Consider the following 20676-nt stretch of genomic DNA (forward strand, 5'->3'; position numbering starts at 1 on the left):
ATGTAAAATGTTTTTAACGAAACTCAGCTGGGAAAATGTCCTTAACCCTACTACAAATAGAGAAAATTTGATAAAAGCCAAGTAGCAATTAGATATAGGATCATCTTACTAGTAGCTATTGAAGTTAATAATTCATGATGGTTTAAAAAGTACTCGATGATTTTGACTCTAAAAGAGGAGGCGTTTGAGTAATGGTGGAAGAGAATGTGGGTTGGTTGATTGGTTACTCAGTGCCATTTGGATGTGGGAATGAGGAAGAGGGCAGAGTTGGATATGCCTCCCGGTTTTGTGGAATAAGCAGCTAGTTAGATGGTGGTACTATTCCCAAGGTAGAGAAGACTGGAAGAGCAGTCATTTGCAAGTGGTGAGGTATTTGTGAAGGATGACTGGGTTTGGAGAATTAAGAATTCTGTTTTGGATATGTTTGGTCCATATGGAGTTGTCAGGTAGGTAACTGAATGTATGAATCTGGAGCTCAATGAGGTAAGGTCAGGTCTGTAGGTGTAAGTGTAGGTGTTAGCTTATTTATAGTATTTTCAAGCCATGGGACTGGTGGAAGACATTCTGGCGTTTAGGAGTCTGATTAAATTATTTTTTAAAAAACAACTGGCCATCAAAGGAAGCTACGAAGGAGGGACCAGAGAAGTAGGGGAAAAAACCACAAAAACCCACTAGAGGAAATGTCTCCAGGAGGAGGGAAGTATTGAATGTGTCAATACCAAATGCACACAAAGAGAACTAAGATGAGAATGGAAATGATCAGTGGATCTGGCAAGATAAAAGTCATTGGTGACCTGGACAAGAGTTGCTTCATGGAATAGTGGGGTCAAAGCCCTGATGGAGTGGTAGATTAGAGAATGAGAGACAAGGAAACAGAAATAGTGACTATGAAAGGGAGCGTAAAATTGGGACCATACCAGAAAGGGATATGAGATGAAGAGAAGAATTTGTTTCTACTTCCTAAACTTTTATTTATTTTCTAAATCTTCTAGATGAGCATTATTTCTCTTGATAATTCGAAAATCTCCGTATAATGCTATTTTTATTTTTAAAAAGAAATAAATGAGGAAAATGTCTTCCTCTGTGATTAAGTGCCAGGTTGTTCAAGGGCTAAGCCTATTATTATTAATATAATCATCTCAATATTGATGAACAGTTAATACAAAGAAATGCAGAAGGTGTTCATTTTCTTGAACATATTGACTTCCTTAACCCCTGAGAGTTCTAAACCCTGAAAACGAAATTGCTTTAGAGCTTTCTAGCACCATTCAGCAGTTTTTTATTCTCATGTTCCCCTTTTTATAAATGCAAATGATTAAATGATGACAAAATTTACAAAATAGAAAACAAGTTGGCCATCTGAAATACCTCTTTATTAATGCTGTAAGTTGTCTATATGCAAATGTCAACCTCAATCTGAAAAATAATATACAGAATAATTTTGCAAAAAAGAAAGGAGGAACTTTTTTCCAGTTAAACACTTGTTACACTTATGGAATACAGCATGCCACTTAAAGCAAAAAATAATAATTTTTAAAATTACAGCTCTCAAGTATATATATATAAAATATTTGGCTTTTTATCACCATAACTGTTATAGTGATAATTATTATTCTCTAGTTTATTTGTAGCTTTTACTTTCCATAGATGTTCTTGTAGTTAACACAAGACAGTTATCTAGTTATTTCATTTAGTTACAGTTAATGTCTTGGTTTAGAACTCTTTCTTTTAGAACAGAAAGAAACTATTTGAATTTTTGCCTTTGCATTTATTTTTTAATTATGTAAGGCTGTTAAGTAACTAAACGGTAAAGATTATTACATCCTTGTTTGTAAATTAAGAACATTAGACATAGACATTACCTTCCCTGGTTTTTGTTTTAAAGCTTTAACCTTCTGAATAGAAAGTAAGTCTATAAACCATAGATGGTAGAGTTACTACAAACACACAAAATTCCTAATTACAAAAGCCTTTTTTCCTTAGCTGTAACTTATACATACAACATTAATCAGTACCATGGAGGCTTTGAGAAAGTACTCTGGAGAAATTAACCAATGCTTGGGACAGTGGCCTCAAACATTTCTACTGTGGTATAACATCCTGGGTAACCTAAGTAGTCTTGCCCAGCTAAGGGGGGCATAGCCACTCTGAGCTTCATGCTTCTGGAAGAGCTTACATTTTTCTGCAAGTCAGTCATACTAAGTATGCTTAAATTTTCAGTCTTTACCACAGAATGCTACAAATCAAAAGATAGTCTACGACACCCCACCACCACCAACAGATTACCTCTGGTTTCTCATCTGAACCACACAACCAGAAAATTATTTCAGTGACTCTTAGTCAGTTCTTTCAAGGATTATACACAGCTAGTGCCTTTCTAAATACATAGAAGAGGTGTTAATCTGTCATGTGTAATGGATACATTATAGCATTAGAGTTTGAGTCTCTCATGGAACACTGCTTCTGAAAGTCTGATAGACAATTCAGCTGGATACATAAGGGACGTGTTAATCATCAATTTTATTGAGAACCAGAATTATCTCTCAAATAACTTTTAAATCAATCTAAGCTGTTTTGGATGCTCCCAAATTCATTCATCTCGGTTTTTTCTTTAGCTGTTTTAAAACTTTCTGTTTTAACTGATATTCTGGAGAAAGCTTTTATATTATTATAGCACCATTTTTTTTTTAATATAGATTCCATCCTTTCTACCTTTCCTCTAAAGGCAAAAATTGAATTTCATTAAGCTTTTTATCCTTAGGTTGAAGGAATACAAAGGGAAAGGAAGTGTGCCATGAACCTCTAAGAATTTCATAATTATATTGGTCTTAAATTATGACAAATCTGATAAGGAAAAATGTTGTGCTTATGTGCATTATCTGATGGTAGGAAAGTTTTTATTAACATAATGAATTTGAGTTATAAGTAGACATGCAAAAATGTTTTATGCTATTTTATTTTAGATATGCTTGTCATTATATTCCTATATTGCAGAATAAATCTAGCAGCAGTAATATTAGAATGAAAAATTAATATGTGGATATTTACCCACAAATAACATGGTTGTCATTTTATGAGCACAGTTAGAGAATTTATTTTTAAAATATAAAATTCAAACGGTAATTCTGATGTTTAAAAAATAGAATAACTTTTGATTTTAGGTAGCAGTGATGGTTCTGAACTAAGTGAAGAGACCTCGTGGCCTGCTTTTGAAAGGTAAGAAAAATTGTCCATTTGAACTGCTTTGAGTTTATTTTGTCTGTCTTAAAGTATATGATAATATGAATTTTAAGAGATAATGTTTATTACATATCTCTATGGAACTGTTTAAGCTTCCTGCTGGTAGTAGAAATAAGAAGTTGGTATTTAAGTCTGGAATTGAGTCTTATCTAGCAAATATATGTTTATTTGGTGGCTTGACACATGTATTTGAATTTTAGTACATTTAAAAATAATAATAACCAGTTATTGTTAACTTAGCTACTAATGTGTTCAAAAGTAAAATTAGGGCTGGCCTGGTGGCATAGTGGTTAAGTTCAGTGCACTCTGCTTTGGTCGCCTGGGGTTCACTGATTCAGATTCCAGGCGCAGACCTACACCACTCATCAAGCCATGCTGTGGTGGCGACCCACACAAAATAGAGGAGGATTGACATAGATGTTACCTCAGGGACAATCTTCCTCACCAAAAAAAAAGAAAAGAAAAGAAAAATTATTTCCTTTAATTTTAGTTCATTGAAGTAATTTTAAGGCATTTAGTAGAATTGTCAAATTTATTCTCTGCTACTTTTGAGGGCAGAAAGACTTAGTAAACTTTAAATTATGCTATAAAGAAAGCAGCTTAAAGTTTGAATTTAAATTGCCATTAACTAAGAATTTGCACAGAGCACAGATTTATACTGAAGTACAAGTCATGCTCCCTTCTCCTTTCTTTAGTGCTTTAAGGTATGATAGCTGTCATCTGCCTGCAGCAAATATCATGCTATATTGATCCTCCAATATAAGATCTCCTTAAAAATGTAACCAAACTGTGCAAATAATTATTTACTAAATGTCCGTTAGGACTTTTAATGTTGTCTATGACCATTTCAGTTCTGCCATTTTTGTACTTGACTCTTGACCAAAATAATTGCTCCCTTTTGTATATAAACTGAGCAACTTTTTCTAAGCGACAAGAGTGTCATTTAGATTGAATTTTGAGCATGATATTAAAATTGATGGAGTTGAAAATATTTAGTAACCTAACTTCTCATCAATAACTTTTTAATAAAAAAGTTATACTAACTATACAGTTGAAATTAAACTATATTTGAATTTCTTAGTTTCATTCTGTTTAGTTGGAAAATTATATCTTTGTTCTTGATGAAACTTCCTAAAGATTTCTCACCACTACATGATTAAGATTTTACTCATAAACTCAATATTTCAAAGTCCTTTTGAACCTTTCTACTCTAATTATTAGTGTTCCCAAGTTTTGTTCTCTTTGCTTTGGGGGATCCTTAACAATTTGTGTTTGCTTATTATGTTTCTTCCAACTTTTACTTTCAATCTCTTTATTTGGGTTTGCCTGAAACAGGAAAAACACAAGAGTTGCCGCTGGCCTGCTGTCTGTACAAATAGTCTTAGTTCTTTCGCTCTAGAAAGAGCATGATACCATCAGATGTTGATTATAGAGTAGATTGTAATCTTTAGATAAAAAATATTGGTGAACAAAATTGTTTCTCAGATTGCATGAGTTGTAAGTGTGTAACCATAGTGGTGCTGTGTTAAATAACGCGGTCTTATCCCAGCAGGCTACTTTTGAAGACAGTATTTAATGATGTTACCTTCACATCTCAAAACAATATTTTTCTTTTATGACAAATGTTTTGCTTTGCAGACATTTGCAGCTAATAAAAATCTACTCGTGCCAAGTTTAAATCAGTGACTCTTGGAATATTTTGAGAGCAAATTAATGCTGCCCAGCAAGATTCAGACATGAAATAATAAAAAGTGGATAAAGAACTAGGATATAAAATACTTCTTATGAATAGTGACCTTGAAAATAGCACTCTGACTGTTAAACATGCCATTTTCTGTTCTTATTTCCTGGAGACATCAAATATGTTGCTGCTTAAGTTGCTAACAATGCTTTTTGTTTTAAATATCATTTATCAACAGTACTTCTTTTGGCTTTTCCCAGGCAAAGAAGTATCAGTGATTCAACGTGTGCGTGTTTATTTCCTTTGTTTAAGTATTACATGCCATTTTGGATAAATATTGACTCATAGCATTTTTATCATTTATTGGCTTTATCAGTAGAAATAAAATAATGCCTTTATTACTCAGTTCATCTCTTTTATTAGTTTTCTTGCATTTAACATAAAGGATAGAGAGGAAAATAAGGTATTCAAGCCACATTGCTTTTAGGTGTCTTCATAGGGACATATAATAAAAATGAATTATTTATGTAAACCCGGGTATCATATTTAAACTAGGATCCAAGAACCAGAATAGAAACAAAAGGATTTTTGAAATATTTTTCAGGTTTTGATAGTATTTGGTTGTAAATAGCTCTTTAATTATTTTAGCAGATTTGTAAAAGCGAATGTATATATAAATGTATGGTATGTACTAAGCATCTATAAATGTTTCTAGAGTCAATGGTGGAAGAAAAAATTTTTATAGTGTGTGCTGCATGCTTTAAAAAAGAAAGGAACAATCAGATACTATCCTTTTGTAGGATTTAGAAAGTTAGATTACACAAAGAAATTATTATACTGTTCTAGGTATTGATGATGATTGTGTGAATAAAAGTATATGTAATATATACAATTTATAATGGAATCCAACAGGAACAGATTATACCATTCTCTCGGCCCGGTGACACGAATGGCACGAAATGGCTATCGAAGCCACATGAAGGCCAGCAGGTACAATTCCCCTGCACTCAGGGGTCACAGAACTCCCCTCTGGTGTTGGTGATTGGCTTACATGGGTGTGGTCTCACATCATATCTGTTCTTTCTCAACTAATTGGTTTAAAAACTAAAGAAATCCCAGGAAAACTTTCTTTGCAAGATTCAATCTAGAGATAAATTTGAACTCTTCTTTCTAATCCAAGAGCTGGTTGCTAAAACTTGCATCTTTATGTCACATTTTTAAAATAATTCCAAGTTGGTAGCCTGTTAACTACCCAGGTCTTTCTAATGCTTCTCTTAATGGATGAGCAATACAAAACTCTGCTCGTCATTCAAAGGCTGCAGTCAAAGCATTTACTCTGCTAGCAAGTCTACATTCAATTTGTCTTTTTTAAGAGTTTTTCAGATAAACTGCAGATTCTGAATTTAGACATCTGTTTCATTAAGTAGTATTTTTGTATTTAAACTCCTTTTCATTTGGTGGTTGTTCTAGTTAAACCGGATCTCCTGCTGCACTGTATCAGCTGCAGAGGAAACAAGGATGGTAGATTGATTGAGGGCTGGAGGTTAGTGGTGATGGGGTATTAACCAATTTGTAGCACAGCAAAATAGCCAACTTTAGAAGAGAACTTTGTCATTTGATGGTGTCTAATCTCCTTGTGTATATCTCCCTAAATATAAATAGCTGTATCATGAAATTTTAGTGGTTTTTAAGTCACTTTGAAGACACCTAAATAATCATTAAGGGATAACTAGCAAACTTCATTTTTCTTGGCTGTTGTAGGAATTCTCCAGGTCATGTCAAATCACCAGAGAATGACAGATTTTTTGTTAGTGTGTGTGTATGTTTTAATTGACTTTATGTAGAAATTATTCTTGTTTTGAATATAGGACCTTAAATCAGTTGGGGAAGGATACTTAAATGTTTGGTTCTTTTGTGATGGTTTTCTTAAGATATATGAAAAGGAAATCTTCAGTTTTGAAGTGCTTCCTTTCTTGGAGAGCTGTAGGCTATAATCAAACACTTATGCATTGACAGTATTTTAATGTCATTAAAATTTATTGCAGAAGGCCAATTTTTTAAATATGTTGTTATTGCCTTTATTACTTTTTTCACTTATTTTAGAATTAAATTAAGCATGGATTTTCTTTTTCTTTTTTCCTTTTTTGAGCTTCTGCTATTTTTGTTTTGAGTTTTATGTGCTTAAATACTTTTAACAAATAGAATCCTCATTTTTCCTACCAGGACTTAAAATTTCTAATGGGGAAAAAAAGTTTGCAGCAATGATGCAATGTGGCACATTAAGAAGAAGGAAAAGTCTTAAGTCCTTAATCTTTACTAAATCGAACTATTCTATATTTTCTAACTTATACTTGTTCAAATATGTAATAAAGTATGTATTTTTTAACCGTCTGCTGACTTTAATAACTTGATTAACTTTTGTGACAGCTTATGAATTTCAGATAATAAACCTTTATAGTCAGTGTCTTCTCATTCTGAATACAGTAACAAAGTTGTAAAATTAAGAATAATTACATTTCATTTAAGTACCTCCTTGACAACTACTAAACACAAAAGCTCTTACCTGTTCTTTTTTTGTTTGTTTTATTATTATAGTTCTGCAGAATCAGAAGATTTGGCAGTACATTTATATCCAGGAGCTGTTACCATTCAGGGTGTTCTCAGGAGAAAAACTTTGTTAAAAGAAGGCAAAAAGCCTACAGTAAGATTTTATTATATTTTAACATACCTCTAAAAATATGCAAATACATAGGACCCTAAAATATATGAAGAAAATTGAAATAAAATCAGATATATAGTACATTTGAAATAATTTAAAATATGCGCTTGCCTCACCGTGTTTCTTAGTTTAGATCTCAGGGAAATCCTCCCTTTAGGGAGTTTGAATCAAGGTTCTCCTCTACTTCTCTTTGCTCCCTGATATAGTTCTTACACAGTCATTTCTCAGAGAACCTCAAAATGATATATTGTTAAATGTTTTAGTAATGAGTTTAGGAAAAATAAAGAATAGAGAGTAACAACCCTAAGAAATGGAATTCACCCAGTTCTGTCACTCCTAAGTTGTTTATTTAAATCTCTAATGCAGTTTTGTGTTCCTACATAAAATAGAACCTACATATTAAATGTCCTCCAAACCATAATTAATTTTTTTAAAAAAAGCTTAGTGGAACAAAGCTTTTCACATGTAATGTGGAACTTTGTTCCTTCTCAACAGCAGCACAGTAGTTTGACTACTAATGAAAAAAGGGTTTTTTTTCTTTTCTCAAATGTTATAATTTATCTAATGTGGAATAAAAACTTTGACATATATCCACACTTAGAGCTTTTAAAGATATGAGGGCTTCTTAAACTGTAAAAACGGTTTACATCTAAGTCATCTGATTTTGCTGCTTACATTACAGTAAACCTCAGGCACATACGATCAGGAAGCTACACCAGGCCAGCTAGTGAACTCAGAATAGCATGTCAGTGGAGGCAGTACCACACCTATTGCGGGCCAGATGCCAGAAATAGATCAGTGAACAAGATGAGGCAAAGTACCTGGCTCACGGAGGTGACATTCCAATGAGGAGAAATAGAAAATAAGTGCTTAAAATAAGGTAATGGGGTGGAGAAGGAAAGGATCAGGAGAGACGTCACCATAGCGAGGCATTTGAGCCGAGGTCTGAATAAGGAAGGAGCGTTAGCCATGTGAAGCTCTCCGGTTCAGAAGACAGGAAGGCCAAAAGTGAGCATTGAAAGTAGAGGCGGTGGAGGAGAGAAAGGCCGAGATTGCTTGATGGTGTAGTAGATGTGATATACGAGAGAAAGAGTGGAAGTGAAGATAGCTTCTGGGTTTTGGAGTGAGCTGGGTGAATGTTGGGGGTACTTACTGAAATAGGGAAAGTTTCTTTGAGAGGGGGCAGGAGAGTCTTAGCCAAGTTCAGTTTTATATGCTTATTAGACATCTAAGTGGGGATGTCATTTTGGCTTTTTAAAAAGTCCCATTCAAAAGTTCAGCAGAGAGGTGGTGGCCAGACATAAAGATTTGGGAGTCATTAGCATACAGATAGTGTTGAAAGTATGGGACTGGGTGAGATAGATTATGAAGAAAGTGTAGCCAGGGAAGGAAAGAGGGCTGGGGCTGGAGCTCTGTAGCATTTAAAGGACTACTATTAGTGTGTAGAGGAAAGCTAAGGGATTGCTAGAATAGAAGCCTAGCAAAGTATTTCAGTTGTGTCACATGCTGCCGAGAGGTTGACTATGATGAGAACAGAGGCTTTAGTAAAATGTCAGTGATCAGTGACCTTGACAGCAGCCGCCTAATTGGAAGAAAGTCGAGAAGAATATGGGCAAAATAGAAGTAAAGTCAGGAATTAGAGACAACCTTGCAAGAAGTTATGCTGTGTAAAGGAGCAGAGAAATTGGATGGTGCCCGACAGGTCAGGGGGTGGGTCAGTGGAGGGATTTTCAAAGATGAGAGTACTGTTAAGTCTCATTTGTATAAGGATGGTAGAGGGAGAGAAATTGAGATGCAGAAGAGAGACGAGTAAATTGCAAAAGCAAATTCCTAGAGAAAGTGAGAGAGAGTAGGAATCTAGAAGCACACTTAACTATTCTGTTGTAGCAGGAAGAAAGGCTGAGTATGTGGGTCTACACATAGGTAGGTAGATGGAATTGGTCTGGGAACGTGAGGTAGTCCTCACCAGATTTCATCTATTTTTCTTAGGAAATATGCAATATCATCAGGGGGTGGAATATTAGAATTTTGAAGAGAAGGTATGAAATAATTGTCTCCAGAGAGAGAGTATAATGACTTGATTGGGTAAAAGTGAAGTACTATTAATTTCTTTTTGAGATTGGAGGTCATAATTTTATCAGTTGGCACAACTATGTCATTTCTCCAACAATACTGGGTTACTGTGATGTGGTGCCAAGTAATCATATGGTCAGGTTTGTTTTGTTTTTTTTTTTTAAAGGAAATGGCGTTTGAGGACGCCTGTATTTTTTTTTTTTTAAGAGTTTATTTTTCATTTTTCTCCCCAAAGCCCCCCGGTACATAGTTGTATATTCTTCGTTGTGGGTCCTTCTAGTTGTGGCATGTGGGACGCTGCCTCAGCGTGATTTGATGAGCAGTGCCATGTCCACGCCCAGGATTCGAACCAACGAAACACTGGGCCGCCTGAAGCGGAGCGCGTGAACTTAACCACTCGGCCACGGTGCCAGTCCCGTATGGTTAGGTTTATCTAGGGTTAAGGTTATATCAGGAGAGAAGGACAGTGATATTAAAATATTTGGAGGGGAATGGTTATAGTGCTGGATCATGCAGTACAGGCTTGATATGAAGACAGGGGAGGGCGGATATGGGATGAAGAGGCAGTGGCAATACTAGATAATGTTACGAAGTGATAGGATTCTTGATGAAGTCAATAAGCACTAGTAGAGTATATTCAGTGGAAATGATACGAATATTTGAGATAAAGATGTCAGAAGTGATACAACTCTAAAGCTAGGCTAAGATGGCTGAAGTAGAGTAGGGCTAAAGGTCGTTGGCATTAGGGTTTCAATAGTATATTCGTGTGTTTGTCCTCTCCAGGTAGCATCTTGGACAAAATATTGGGCAGCTTTGTGTGGCACACAACTTTTTTACTATGCTGCCAAATCTCTAAAGGCCACAGAAAGGAAACATGTAAGTATTCCTCCTCTAAATTATTAGCATAGTTTCATAGCCTCCTCATGATTGTAAAGAAAGTAATCCTAATGGAATGTAACTCTTTGGGGTTTTTCCCCCATATTCTAATCCAGAAGTTCTTAAACCTGTTCCTTATATGAATATTGTAATGGAATTATTTTTATTTAGTAAGACCATTTCAAGGAAGGTCTTGGAATAGCTTCCATATTGTGAAGTTTCCTTTTTGATTGCTATTTTTCCTTTGCAAATGTCAAAACTGCACATTACACATATTTATCTCGGCATCAAAGCCTTCCCAAAGGTGGGTTTCTTGTTCAGAACATGCTTGAAAGCTGTTGCCTTGGAATCTTAATTCCTAATCTGTAAAATGTGAAAAATTGAGATTGTCACCTAAAGTTCTTTCCACCTCAATTTGTGATTGAGTGATTTTCCCAACAGTGAGGGGAGTAACAGCTACTATGATTACTATGGTCCACTTTCTTGTGCTTTATATTACTTAAAAGAAGTCTCTCAGTGCTCTTTTCTTCAAGTGTAGAATCTTTCTAGAAGTCTTTTTTGCATGCTGTTTTGTTTTTGTGTGCCAGTGATAGAGTCTTTGAAAGGAAGGATAATTTTCCGTGTTACGTTAATAAACTCCCTTTGACAGGAGTTTTATTTCTAAATTACGTATTTGCTGGGGAATTAAGTGGTTTACCATACTAAAGAAAGGTAAGCCACTAAAAAAATGTGTCCTTTTACGCTCTTCTTTGTTCTCACACTTTTAGCCCTTTAATAAAACTAGAGGTGTAGAGGGCACATTTTTGGTTTAAATAAATGTGGAAAGTGCTGTAAAGTAGCATCGTCTTCCCTCCTTGTTGGCCACACCCACACGCTGTCATTGGCCTGGGTTTCATCACTGCCTTGCTTTTCTTCAGAGTTTACCATATGTTTTCTTAAACAATACATTGCTTCATTTTTTAACTGTACCTGAAGAGAACCATATAAATTCTTAAGCACTGGCTTTTTTGCTCACTATTATGATATAGTTGGTTAGCTATAGTTTAGCTATAGTCCTTGCATTCAGGTAAAAGAGTATTTTTTTGTATTCGGTCAAATTGACTGCTCACATACCGATCAAGTTACACAGGTCAGTTCCAGTAGAACGTTTTGTGGAGTGATTGCCTCTGGTTAGTGTTGCTGTACTGGACGGGGAAAAAAGGGTGATGTAGCTGATTAAATCCTCCGTCTTCAGATGTAGTTAACTCTTCACATAGTCACCTTAAGACACTTGGTTGGATTTCACTTAGTTGGTGATTATAAAGAAGTAGCTATTCAAAATGAAAGGTTTTTTGTTTTTTCCTATCTTTAATTAGAAACAAGCCAAATTAGGGAACTGATAGGATAACTGAATTTATCTAATGCATATGTTAAATATCTTTTTGTGTTTAGTGTTGCTGCTTATACATAGAGAATTAATGACAATAGCTTGGGTTTTTAATTATATGAGGTCTCTGACAAATAACGTATATGAAATGTTTAGAAATTAGAGCATAGTGGGTTGTGAGGAAATCAAATTGAATGCCAAGGAATTGCACAGTATTTCTGATCTTTTTTAATTAAAACTGTTAAGATTAAAGGAAGAATTATAAGAACAAGATAGAGGGTATAGAGACAGGTCCATGTTTATATTTAGTATCAGTTTTAGTATAGAAGAGATAGCGCACAGAACTAAAAGCAGTGAAGGAAAAAATTTTTTAATTGTTTTCAAACAAAATTAAAGTGCAAATTTGAAGAAAATATTAGCTGTGTATAAGCAACAGATATAGAATCAAATTGTATTATATAAACGGCACCGCCTATGTGGTGTTCTTGCCAAAAATTTAACCTGAATCTAATCATGAGGAAACAATCAAATCCAGATCGTGGGACGTTCTACAAGACAACTGGCTGGGATTCTTAAGACAAAATTTGGCAGATGTAGTGGGATAGGGGACAAGAGGACTGCTCTAGATTAAAGATCTTGACAATTAAATGCAATGTATGCACCTTGGTTGAATCCTGGAAGTAATTTTTTTTTAAAGCTATCAAAGTCGTAATTGGGACAATTGAAGAAATTTTAATATGGACTTTATATGATTGTGTTTGTTAAATTTCTTAGATATGATACTTACATTGTAGTTATATAGGTCTATATTCTTAAGGAGATACATGTTGAAATATTTAGAGTTCAGTGTTATGATGTCTGCAACTTACATTTAAATGTTCAAAGAGATCACGCAAATGCCAAATGCAGGTATGTGGGTAATTGTAGCATTTTTTTCAACTTCTCCATGGTTTCAGCCTTTTCAAAATTAAAAGCTGGAAGAGAAAAAAAGTCAGTAATGAAAATATACCCATTAATATGTGTACATAAATGCAGAAGGAGAAAGTCTGGAAGCCTACACATCTGTGTCCCATTACTCTCTCTCCTTCTCTGCCTGGGAGGAGGCAGAGGAGGCTTGGGACGGTGGAGTAACTGGGGAGAGAGGAGGGGACTCTTGTTTTGTTATGTCTGTATTTTTGAATGTTTTAAAATGAAAACTTTAGTTTTTAAAATATTTTTTAATGAAAGTATATTTACTGTAAAAAAATTTGCAGATATGTTTAAACTTATCACTACATTGATAATGAGTAAATTAATATTATTTGATTAGTTAAATTTTAAAAGCCAAGACTAAACCTGAATAAGAAACCTGTAACATATATAAAGACCTTCCACAACTCAATAAGAATAAAACAGAACGATAGAAAAATGGAAAAGGGAGATAAATATAAGATGAAATATAAATGGGTAATAAACCTGAAAAGATATCAACCTCACTAGTTATCAAAAATGCAAATTAAAGAGGATGGCTTTGTTTGTTTGTTTGTTTACTCTTAGGCAAAAATTGAAAAGATTGATATATGGCATTGACCACAGTGTATGGAAACATAGACTCTCATCCACGGTTGGCAGAAATTTAGATTGGTACTGTTTTGTGGCAGGCAGTCCCTAGTCAGTATTTAACTTAATAGTAACTCCTTGTCTGAGAATCTATGTGATGGAAATCCTTGAACAAGTGCACAAAGATATCTGTAGAAGAATATTCTTGTAATGTTTATAATAGCAGAAATCTGTAAACACTGAAAATACTTATGAATAAGGAAATATTTACTAAGTGAAAAACACAAGTTAGAGTATAAATATACACCTATTACTATATAAAAACCAACAGCAACAAAAAAGTCTTTGGTAAATGCGTAGAGAACGGTCCAGAGGGCTACACTCCAAATGATGGTGGATTCTGGGGAGTGGGAGCAGATGCAGCTAGTAGTCAGGGGGCATTTGCCTTCTACATGCTTCACCCCTCTGTATGAGGGCTCTTATATTACTTGAGTTGCTTTTTTTTTTTAATTGAAAAAGAAACAATTGGCAGAAAGCTTTAGGGTTAGGAAAAGAATATTAGAAAATCATGCCGTCCACTTTGACATAAATTATAAGCTGTCAAATCAGCGGTTCTGTGGTATTACCAATTTCATTCTTCATAGTATTAAAACTTCTTACTTCCTTTAGCTTTCATTTTTGTAGTACCCATGTTAAAGTGATGTGCTGTATCATTCTTTTTCGCATTTTAAAATTGTGAAACATATACATACAAAAGAAGATATGTAGTGTTCATGCACATTTTAAAGAACAATAAGTAAAATGAACACCTATATAGCTCTCCACTCAGCGTGAACAGAATGTTACCAGAACAGCCCAAGTCTTCCCAAGTAGTACGCTCTTCCTTTCATCTCAGCCATACCCACAGCCTATCACTGTCCTGAATTTCATATTAATCATTGCCTTGTTTTTGTTTAGAATTTCACTGTATATATTTCCTTAACACATTGTTTCATTTTTGAACTGTACCTGAATGGCTTCACACGGACAGTGTTCAGCAACACCTTTTTTGCTTAGCGTTGTTGAGATTCATCACTGTTGACGCATATAGCTGTCATTTATTCCTTTTCACAATTGAGTAGTCTTCCATTTTATGAATCTGCCATAATTTAGTCATCATTCGTTGATGGATATTGGGTTTGTTTCCAGTTTTTTGCTGTATCTAACAATGCTGCTATGAATATTTTTGTGCATATGTACTCTAGGTTGTAAACCTAGGAGTGCACATGTTCAGCTTCACAAGAAAATGCCAAATTGATTTACACACTCACCAGTAGCATCATGAGGTTCCTCAGTGTTCCACATCCTCCCCAGACTTGTTATTGTCAGACTTTAATTTTGGCTAATTTAGTGAGTATGTATGAAGTGGTACCTCATGATTTTAATTTATATACCCCTGACTGCTTAGTGAGTCTGAACATTTTTTCATGTTTATTGGTCATTCCATAAAATGCCTGGATAAATATTTTGCCTAATGAGTGATATATGGTTTCTTACTAATTGGTAAAAATTCTTCATATATTCTGGATGCTAATCTGTTAACAGTTGTGTGTTGCCAATATCTTCTCCCAGTTTGTTTGACTTGTTTTTTTTCGCTCTCTTTGTAATGTCTGTTAGTGAAGAGTTCTTAATTTTAACGTAATAAAATTTATCTTTTTCTTTATGGTTCTTTATGGTTTTAAAATCCTCTCTAACCTGAGCTCATTAAGATAATCTCTCATTATTTTCTACTATTAGATTGAAAGTTTTGCCTTTTGCTTTAAAATCATTGATCTCCTGAAGTCAGAGGGGGTGTGTGTGTGAAGCAGGCATTCATTTTCATGATTTTTCTGTGTGGATACTAATTTTCCTGGCACCATCTATTGAACAGTTCATGCTCCTTCACTGATCTGAGAGCCCACGCTTGTCGTATGAATTTGCATCTTATATGCGCAGATTGCTTTCTAGACTTCCATTGCCCTGTTGGTCTGTCCCTGTCCCGGCAGCTCATGGTCTCAGTTACAGTAGCTTTTTAAGTCTTGATGTGTAGCAGGGCACGTCTGCCTAATTCTCTTCAGGAGTTTCTTGGCTATTTCTGGTCCTTTGCTCTTAGATATAAATTTTAGAATCAGCTTCTCAAGTTCCACATAAAACCCTACTGGAATTTTTATTGAAATGATGCTGAATCTATAGATCACTTTAGGGAGAATTGACATCTTTCTAACATTGAACCTTTTTCTTCATCTCATGGTGTTTCTCCATCGATTTAGTTCTTCAGTGTCTTTTAACTGTTGTACTTTCCTGTATGTCTATTATTAGGTGTATTCTGAGGTACCTTTCTTACAAATGACTTTTGTATTTCTAGTGTTTAGAATTACAGTTGACTTTCATGTTGATCTTTTCCAAGCATTCTTGCTAATCTTTCTTACTAATTTAGTAGATTGTGATGGATTTTTATATAAATAATATCATCTGTGAGTAATGGCTTTTTTTTTTTTTTTTTTTTGAGGAAGATTAGCCCTAAGCTAACATCTGCTGCCAGTCCTCTCTTTTTGCTGAGGAAGACTGGCCCTGAGCTAACATCCATGCCCATCTTCCTCTACTTTATACGTGGGACGCCTACCACAACATGGCGTGCCAAGCGGTGCCGTGTCTGCCCCTGGGATCCGAACTGGCAAACCCTGGGCCGCCGAGAAGTGGAACGTGCGAACTTAACTGCTGTGCCACCAGGCCGGCCCCCTGAAATGGCACTTTTATTTCTTCTTCACCTTTATGCCTTTTATTTCTTCTTGTTATCTTATTGAGCTGACTGGGTGTTCCAGTTCAGTGTTGAATGGGAGTAGCAATAGTGGGCATCCTTGTCTTGGTACTAATTTTGAAGTGTTCTTAGCATTTCACCCTTGAGTGTATGTGTTGCAGGGTTTGGGTTTGGGGTTTTTTTTTTCTCTTTCCTGCTTTTTTTCCGTTGGTGTTTGGTTGGTTGGTAGATAGGCTTTATTGAATTAGGAAGTTCCTTTCTATTCTTAGTCTATCCCAAATATGCATTATATTTTAGCAGATGCTTTTATTTTGCATCAACTGAGTTGATCATATTTTTTTCTTTTTTAATCTGTTAATATGGTGATTTGCTTTAATAATTTTTCTGAAGTTGAACTAACCTTGCTTTCTTGAAAAATTGATTTCTAACGTTAAACCAGCCTCACATTCCTGGGATAAATCCAATTTGGTCATCGTGCATCAGCTTTTTTATATACTGCTGGATTGTTTGCCAATATTTTATTTAATATTTTTTCATTATGTCCGTGGATGTGTTTAAACCTAATTTTCTCTTCTTTCGTAACAGCGCTTTTTTCATTTCTAAAATGTAAATTAAAAAAAAAAAAGAATAACTGGAAAAGTAACAAGCATGCTACGAGCACCCCTTTTTTTGAGAAATATAAGAATACGTTATTAAGAATTGCCTGATAGCCCTGCTGGCTTATGAAATCATCAGGTTTAAGACACTACCCCTATTACATTATGCACCTTCAACTTATACAATGTTGTATGTCAATTATATCTCAATAAAGCTGGGAAAAAGGGTAACACCTCTGTTAAAATCCAAGTTGTTTTCTTTACGGAAGGGGCGAAGGGTAGCACGGTGACAGAAAAAACAACTTAGATGAATTTATCAGATCCGCTAACAAATCGTGCTCAACAAGGACCGTTAGGTTTTGATGAAGAATTGAAGCTGGGAATGGTCTTGAGAGTAGGAGACTGTGTAAAGAGGGCATGCCTCCATGGAATTGAGTAGTAAAAGGCCCTGAGCAGGCCTGACCAGCATGAAGTCAAAAATCTCCTCTCTCGCTTGGAGAAACTCAAAATTCGCTAACACTAAATTTTTCCTTAGGATGAGCCATAAATTTTGTGTTTCCATCAATTATCTTTTTGTCTCTCAGTTCAAATCAACATCAAATAAGAACGTCTCTGTGGTAGGATGGATGGTGATGATGGCTGATGACCCAGAACATCCAGATCTCTTCTTGCTGACTGACTCTGAGAAAGGTGAGTCATTAGAGTGACTAGAGTTTGAGGTACTGTGTATACATAACTTTGCGTAAGCCAGAGCCTGGTTTAACTGGAGTACTCTACTGGGGGCGTAGTAGTAGAATTCTATCTCTTGGGAGATGTTTCTGTCACATAATAATGATATCAGTATTTTCAGATATCAATTAATAATATATTAATTGCTTATTTTAATAAGGTTATTCTCTTTGCTGCATGGGAATAAGCTTGAAATAAAAAGGCCAAGTAATCCCTAGAAGGCTAATAGAGAGGAAAGGAAGGAAGAATCTATAGGCCGCTGTTACTTTAGAATCTCAGAGATTTGCCGTATGTGCAGTATCCCCTTCAGTTATGCCCTGAAATAAATTGTTGCTCTTAAGTTCTGAATGTGACAGAGGTTTTTCTTTAAATGATTTTTTTCCACTACTTTTAATTAAATTAATTGGTTATTTGACTCAAATTGCTTTCCAAATAAGTATAATTTTAATTATAATACTTTGCTTACAATATATGGAGACATTTATGAATAAAATTCTTGGCTATTGACAGAGGAGTTTTTAAGTGAGTGAGAGGAGTTGCAGGCTAGGCCTGTAGAGTCGCGTCGCACCTGCTGACTGCTTCGCCTGCTGTGGAGCCCGGGCGGGCCTCAGCACGGGGCCCTGGGTGATTGCCGCTCTTCCTCCATCACAGCGGCCGGGTATTGATAAGCACCACAAAGAAAATTCTTTCATACCTGCCCAGAATCCTCTGCTCCAGCAACTCACAACTCAAATGATAGTATATTACCTTTTATTGGCTGTACAATTATATTTACCTCTGTTTATTCAGAATGTATTTTATATTAACAGATATTCTACTTTTAGGATGTTATGGTATTTTAAGTAAAAATTTAAGTAAGCACATATATTGGATGCAGAAAAAAATAATAGTAAATTAGTCTTGTTTTGAGATGAAATTGATTGATTTGTTGAGTAAGGACTCTCTACTCAACATTCTCAATTCAAAGCCCCAGGCCCCCAAAATCCCAAAGGCATTATTCATAAAATTACTTTTGAAAGGAGATCATTTTCATTGGCTTTACTTAACAAATTCTTTGTTTTCCTTCAGTTTCCTTAGTGTGCTTGATAGAACTGTTTCATAGCAGCCAAGGTTTTTATGAAATCTGTACGAAGGTCTTTTTCAGGGGAGGAGAGAGTAGATAAATGACAGCTATGGCCAGCTTAGTTATAGGTACGCCTTCTATTCAGATTGATCCCATGTCTGCATCTTAGTTCAGCAAGGAAAACAGTATTATTTGAATAATAAAACATTTGGCAAAGGAAAATGGTTGCTACTGAAAGTGAAAAAGGTCCTCGAGTTTTAAAATCTCCAAGAAAAGCTGTATAATGCCTGAACATAGACCAGGCTCTTGAGCCATAGAATGCAGTTATAAAGGAAAGAGACAGGTTCAGTAAGAATTGGGAAGTAAGAAGACTTAAGTCAATGAAAAAAGGGAATAAAGCTCTACTTAGGGCAGCCTCCAGTACGTGAATCCTTTCTTTTCTCAGTTTATTACCTTAATACATATAACCATATAAAATATCCTTATTATGCGTCACTCTTGAATCAGAGTCAACGTAAGGTCTGCTAAATACAGCACCCCAGACGAATTTCTAATGTCCCAAAAGTGAAAAAACTACCTCCTCAGATTTTCCCTGAAAGCCCTCATAAACCTGGAAATCTGTAGGAGTTTTGACAAATGTAACTAAAGACTAGAAGCATCTTGATGTTTCCTAATTAATCCTTAATCACCTTAAATAGCTAATGTTTAAGTGTTAAACATAGTAAAGAATTTTGGCCCATAAAAGCTTAATATTAACATCTACTGATATTTAGATAATCTAAGTAGTATTGAGAACAGATATTCTGCAGTCTCATTCACACATACAAATATGGAGAAACCAAACAATTTCATTTAGATATACCTTACTGTAAAGAACATTTAAGGAGACAAATAAGATTACTTCTCTTCCAATTCATAAGCAGCAAAACAGTGACTTTCTCAATAAGTGATAGCATGTGAATGTGGCATAGAGCACTCTTCTTTTTATTTGTATTGGAAAATCAGGTGTTAGAGAGAAGGATTCTGAAACTAAGAACTCTAGGTATGTTTTATTTTGCTCTTTGATACCTGGCAGAATTATTTTATGTCAGAGTCCTTACATTTTTATTCTTTTCCCCTTGCTTTTGTTAATTTTAGGAAATTCATACAAGTTTCAAGCTGGCAGTAGGATGAATGCAATGCTGTGGTTTAAGCACTTGAGTGCAGCCTGCCAAAGTAACAGACAGCAGGTGAGCCTTTCTCCTGATCTTCAGAGTAGACCGTAACTCGGGAGTATATTTAAAAAGGTTCCAAGGAGAAGTAAGTAGACTAATTTTCTGAATGAAGTGAGGAGGTGGTATTTTGTCTTTTTCTTGTTGACAGCGGTCAACAAGACATGAAGTCCACGTTTTATTGAGGGAGGTGGGCAGTAAAGAAGTGAACAAATGACAGAGTTTCGGAGTGAAAACTATATAAAGAAAACAAAGTAGAATTATGTGCTATAGATGATGGGGGTCAAGACAAGTTTAAATAAATGAGTGAGCAGCAAAGGTCTCCCTAAGGAGATGACACTGACATGAATGACAATAAGGAACGGCCCTGTGAAGATCAGCGGGAACAAGGGCTCTGGTAGAGGGAACAGAAAGTGCAAAGACCCTGCAGCTGGAGTGAGCTTAAGGTGTTCAGGATAGGGAACTGTAGCCATGTTGGTGGAGTGGAGTGAGAGGTCAGGGTATGTAGCTCTAAAGGGGGTAAAACTTAGACGGCACTTGAAATCAGTAAGAATTAGTCTGCTTCGTCTTTGCTTGTTCTGTTGACAACTTGATGCGGGTTCCTGTGTTTGCAGTGAAACCCAAAACCATATGGTTTTTTTTGTTTTTATTTTGCGGAAACAAAGATGGTCTAATTCAAAGGCTTCCTCAGCTGCAAAGGAGAATGCATCCATAGTGTTGTTTTCCCAACTCTGTTGCAGATTTGAAGTTGAACCACGAATTGGTAGAGTGGGCATAAGATAAACATAACTGAAGTTACAGAAATTT

At 35.3% G+C, this 20676-nt stretch overlaps 1 protein-coding gene across 24 annotated transcripts in view; it reads left to right on the forward strand.

Moving 5' to 3' along the window:
* Positions 1-20676, forward strand: part of RALGPS2 (Ral GEF with PH domain and SH3 binding motif 2) — a 156177-nt gene that overhangs the window by 127934 nt on the left and 7567 nt on the right. For 13 of the 24 annotated variants that reach the window (XM_070591645.1, XM_070591646.1, XM_070591654.1 and 10 more), the window contains 6 exons: positions 3162-3216; positions 5834-5911; positions 7517-7622; positions 10497-10589; positions 17451-17556; positions 19796-19887. In XM_070591645.1, the coding sequence (XP_070447746.1) occupies positions 3162-3216; positions 5834-5911; positions 7517-7622; positions 10497-10589; positions 17451-17556; positions 19796-19887 (530 nt within the window). The remainder of the gene's footprint in view (positions 1-3161; positions 3217-5833; positions 5912-7516; positions 7623-10496; positions 10590-17450; positions 17557-19795; positions 19888-20676) is intronic. The other 11 variants (XM_070591658.1, XM_070591669.1, XM_070591660.1 and 8 more) reach the window with 1 other exon arrangement.

This window comes from Equus przewalskii, chromosome 23, assembly GCF_037783145.1.
Source record: "Equus przewalskii isolate Varuska chromosome 23, EquPr2, whole genome shotgun sequence".
Classification (NCBI taxonomy): domain Eukaryota; kingdom Metazoa; phylum Chordata; class Mammalia; order Perissodactyla; family Equidae; genus Equus; species Equus przewalskii.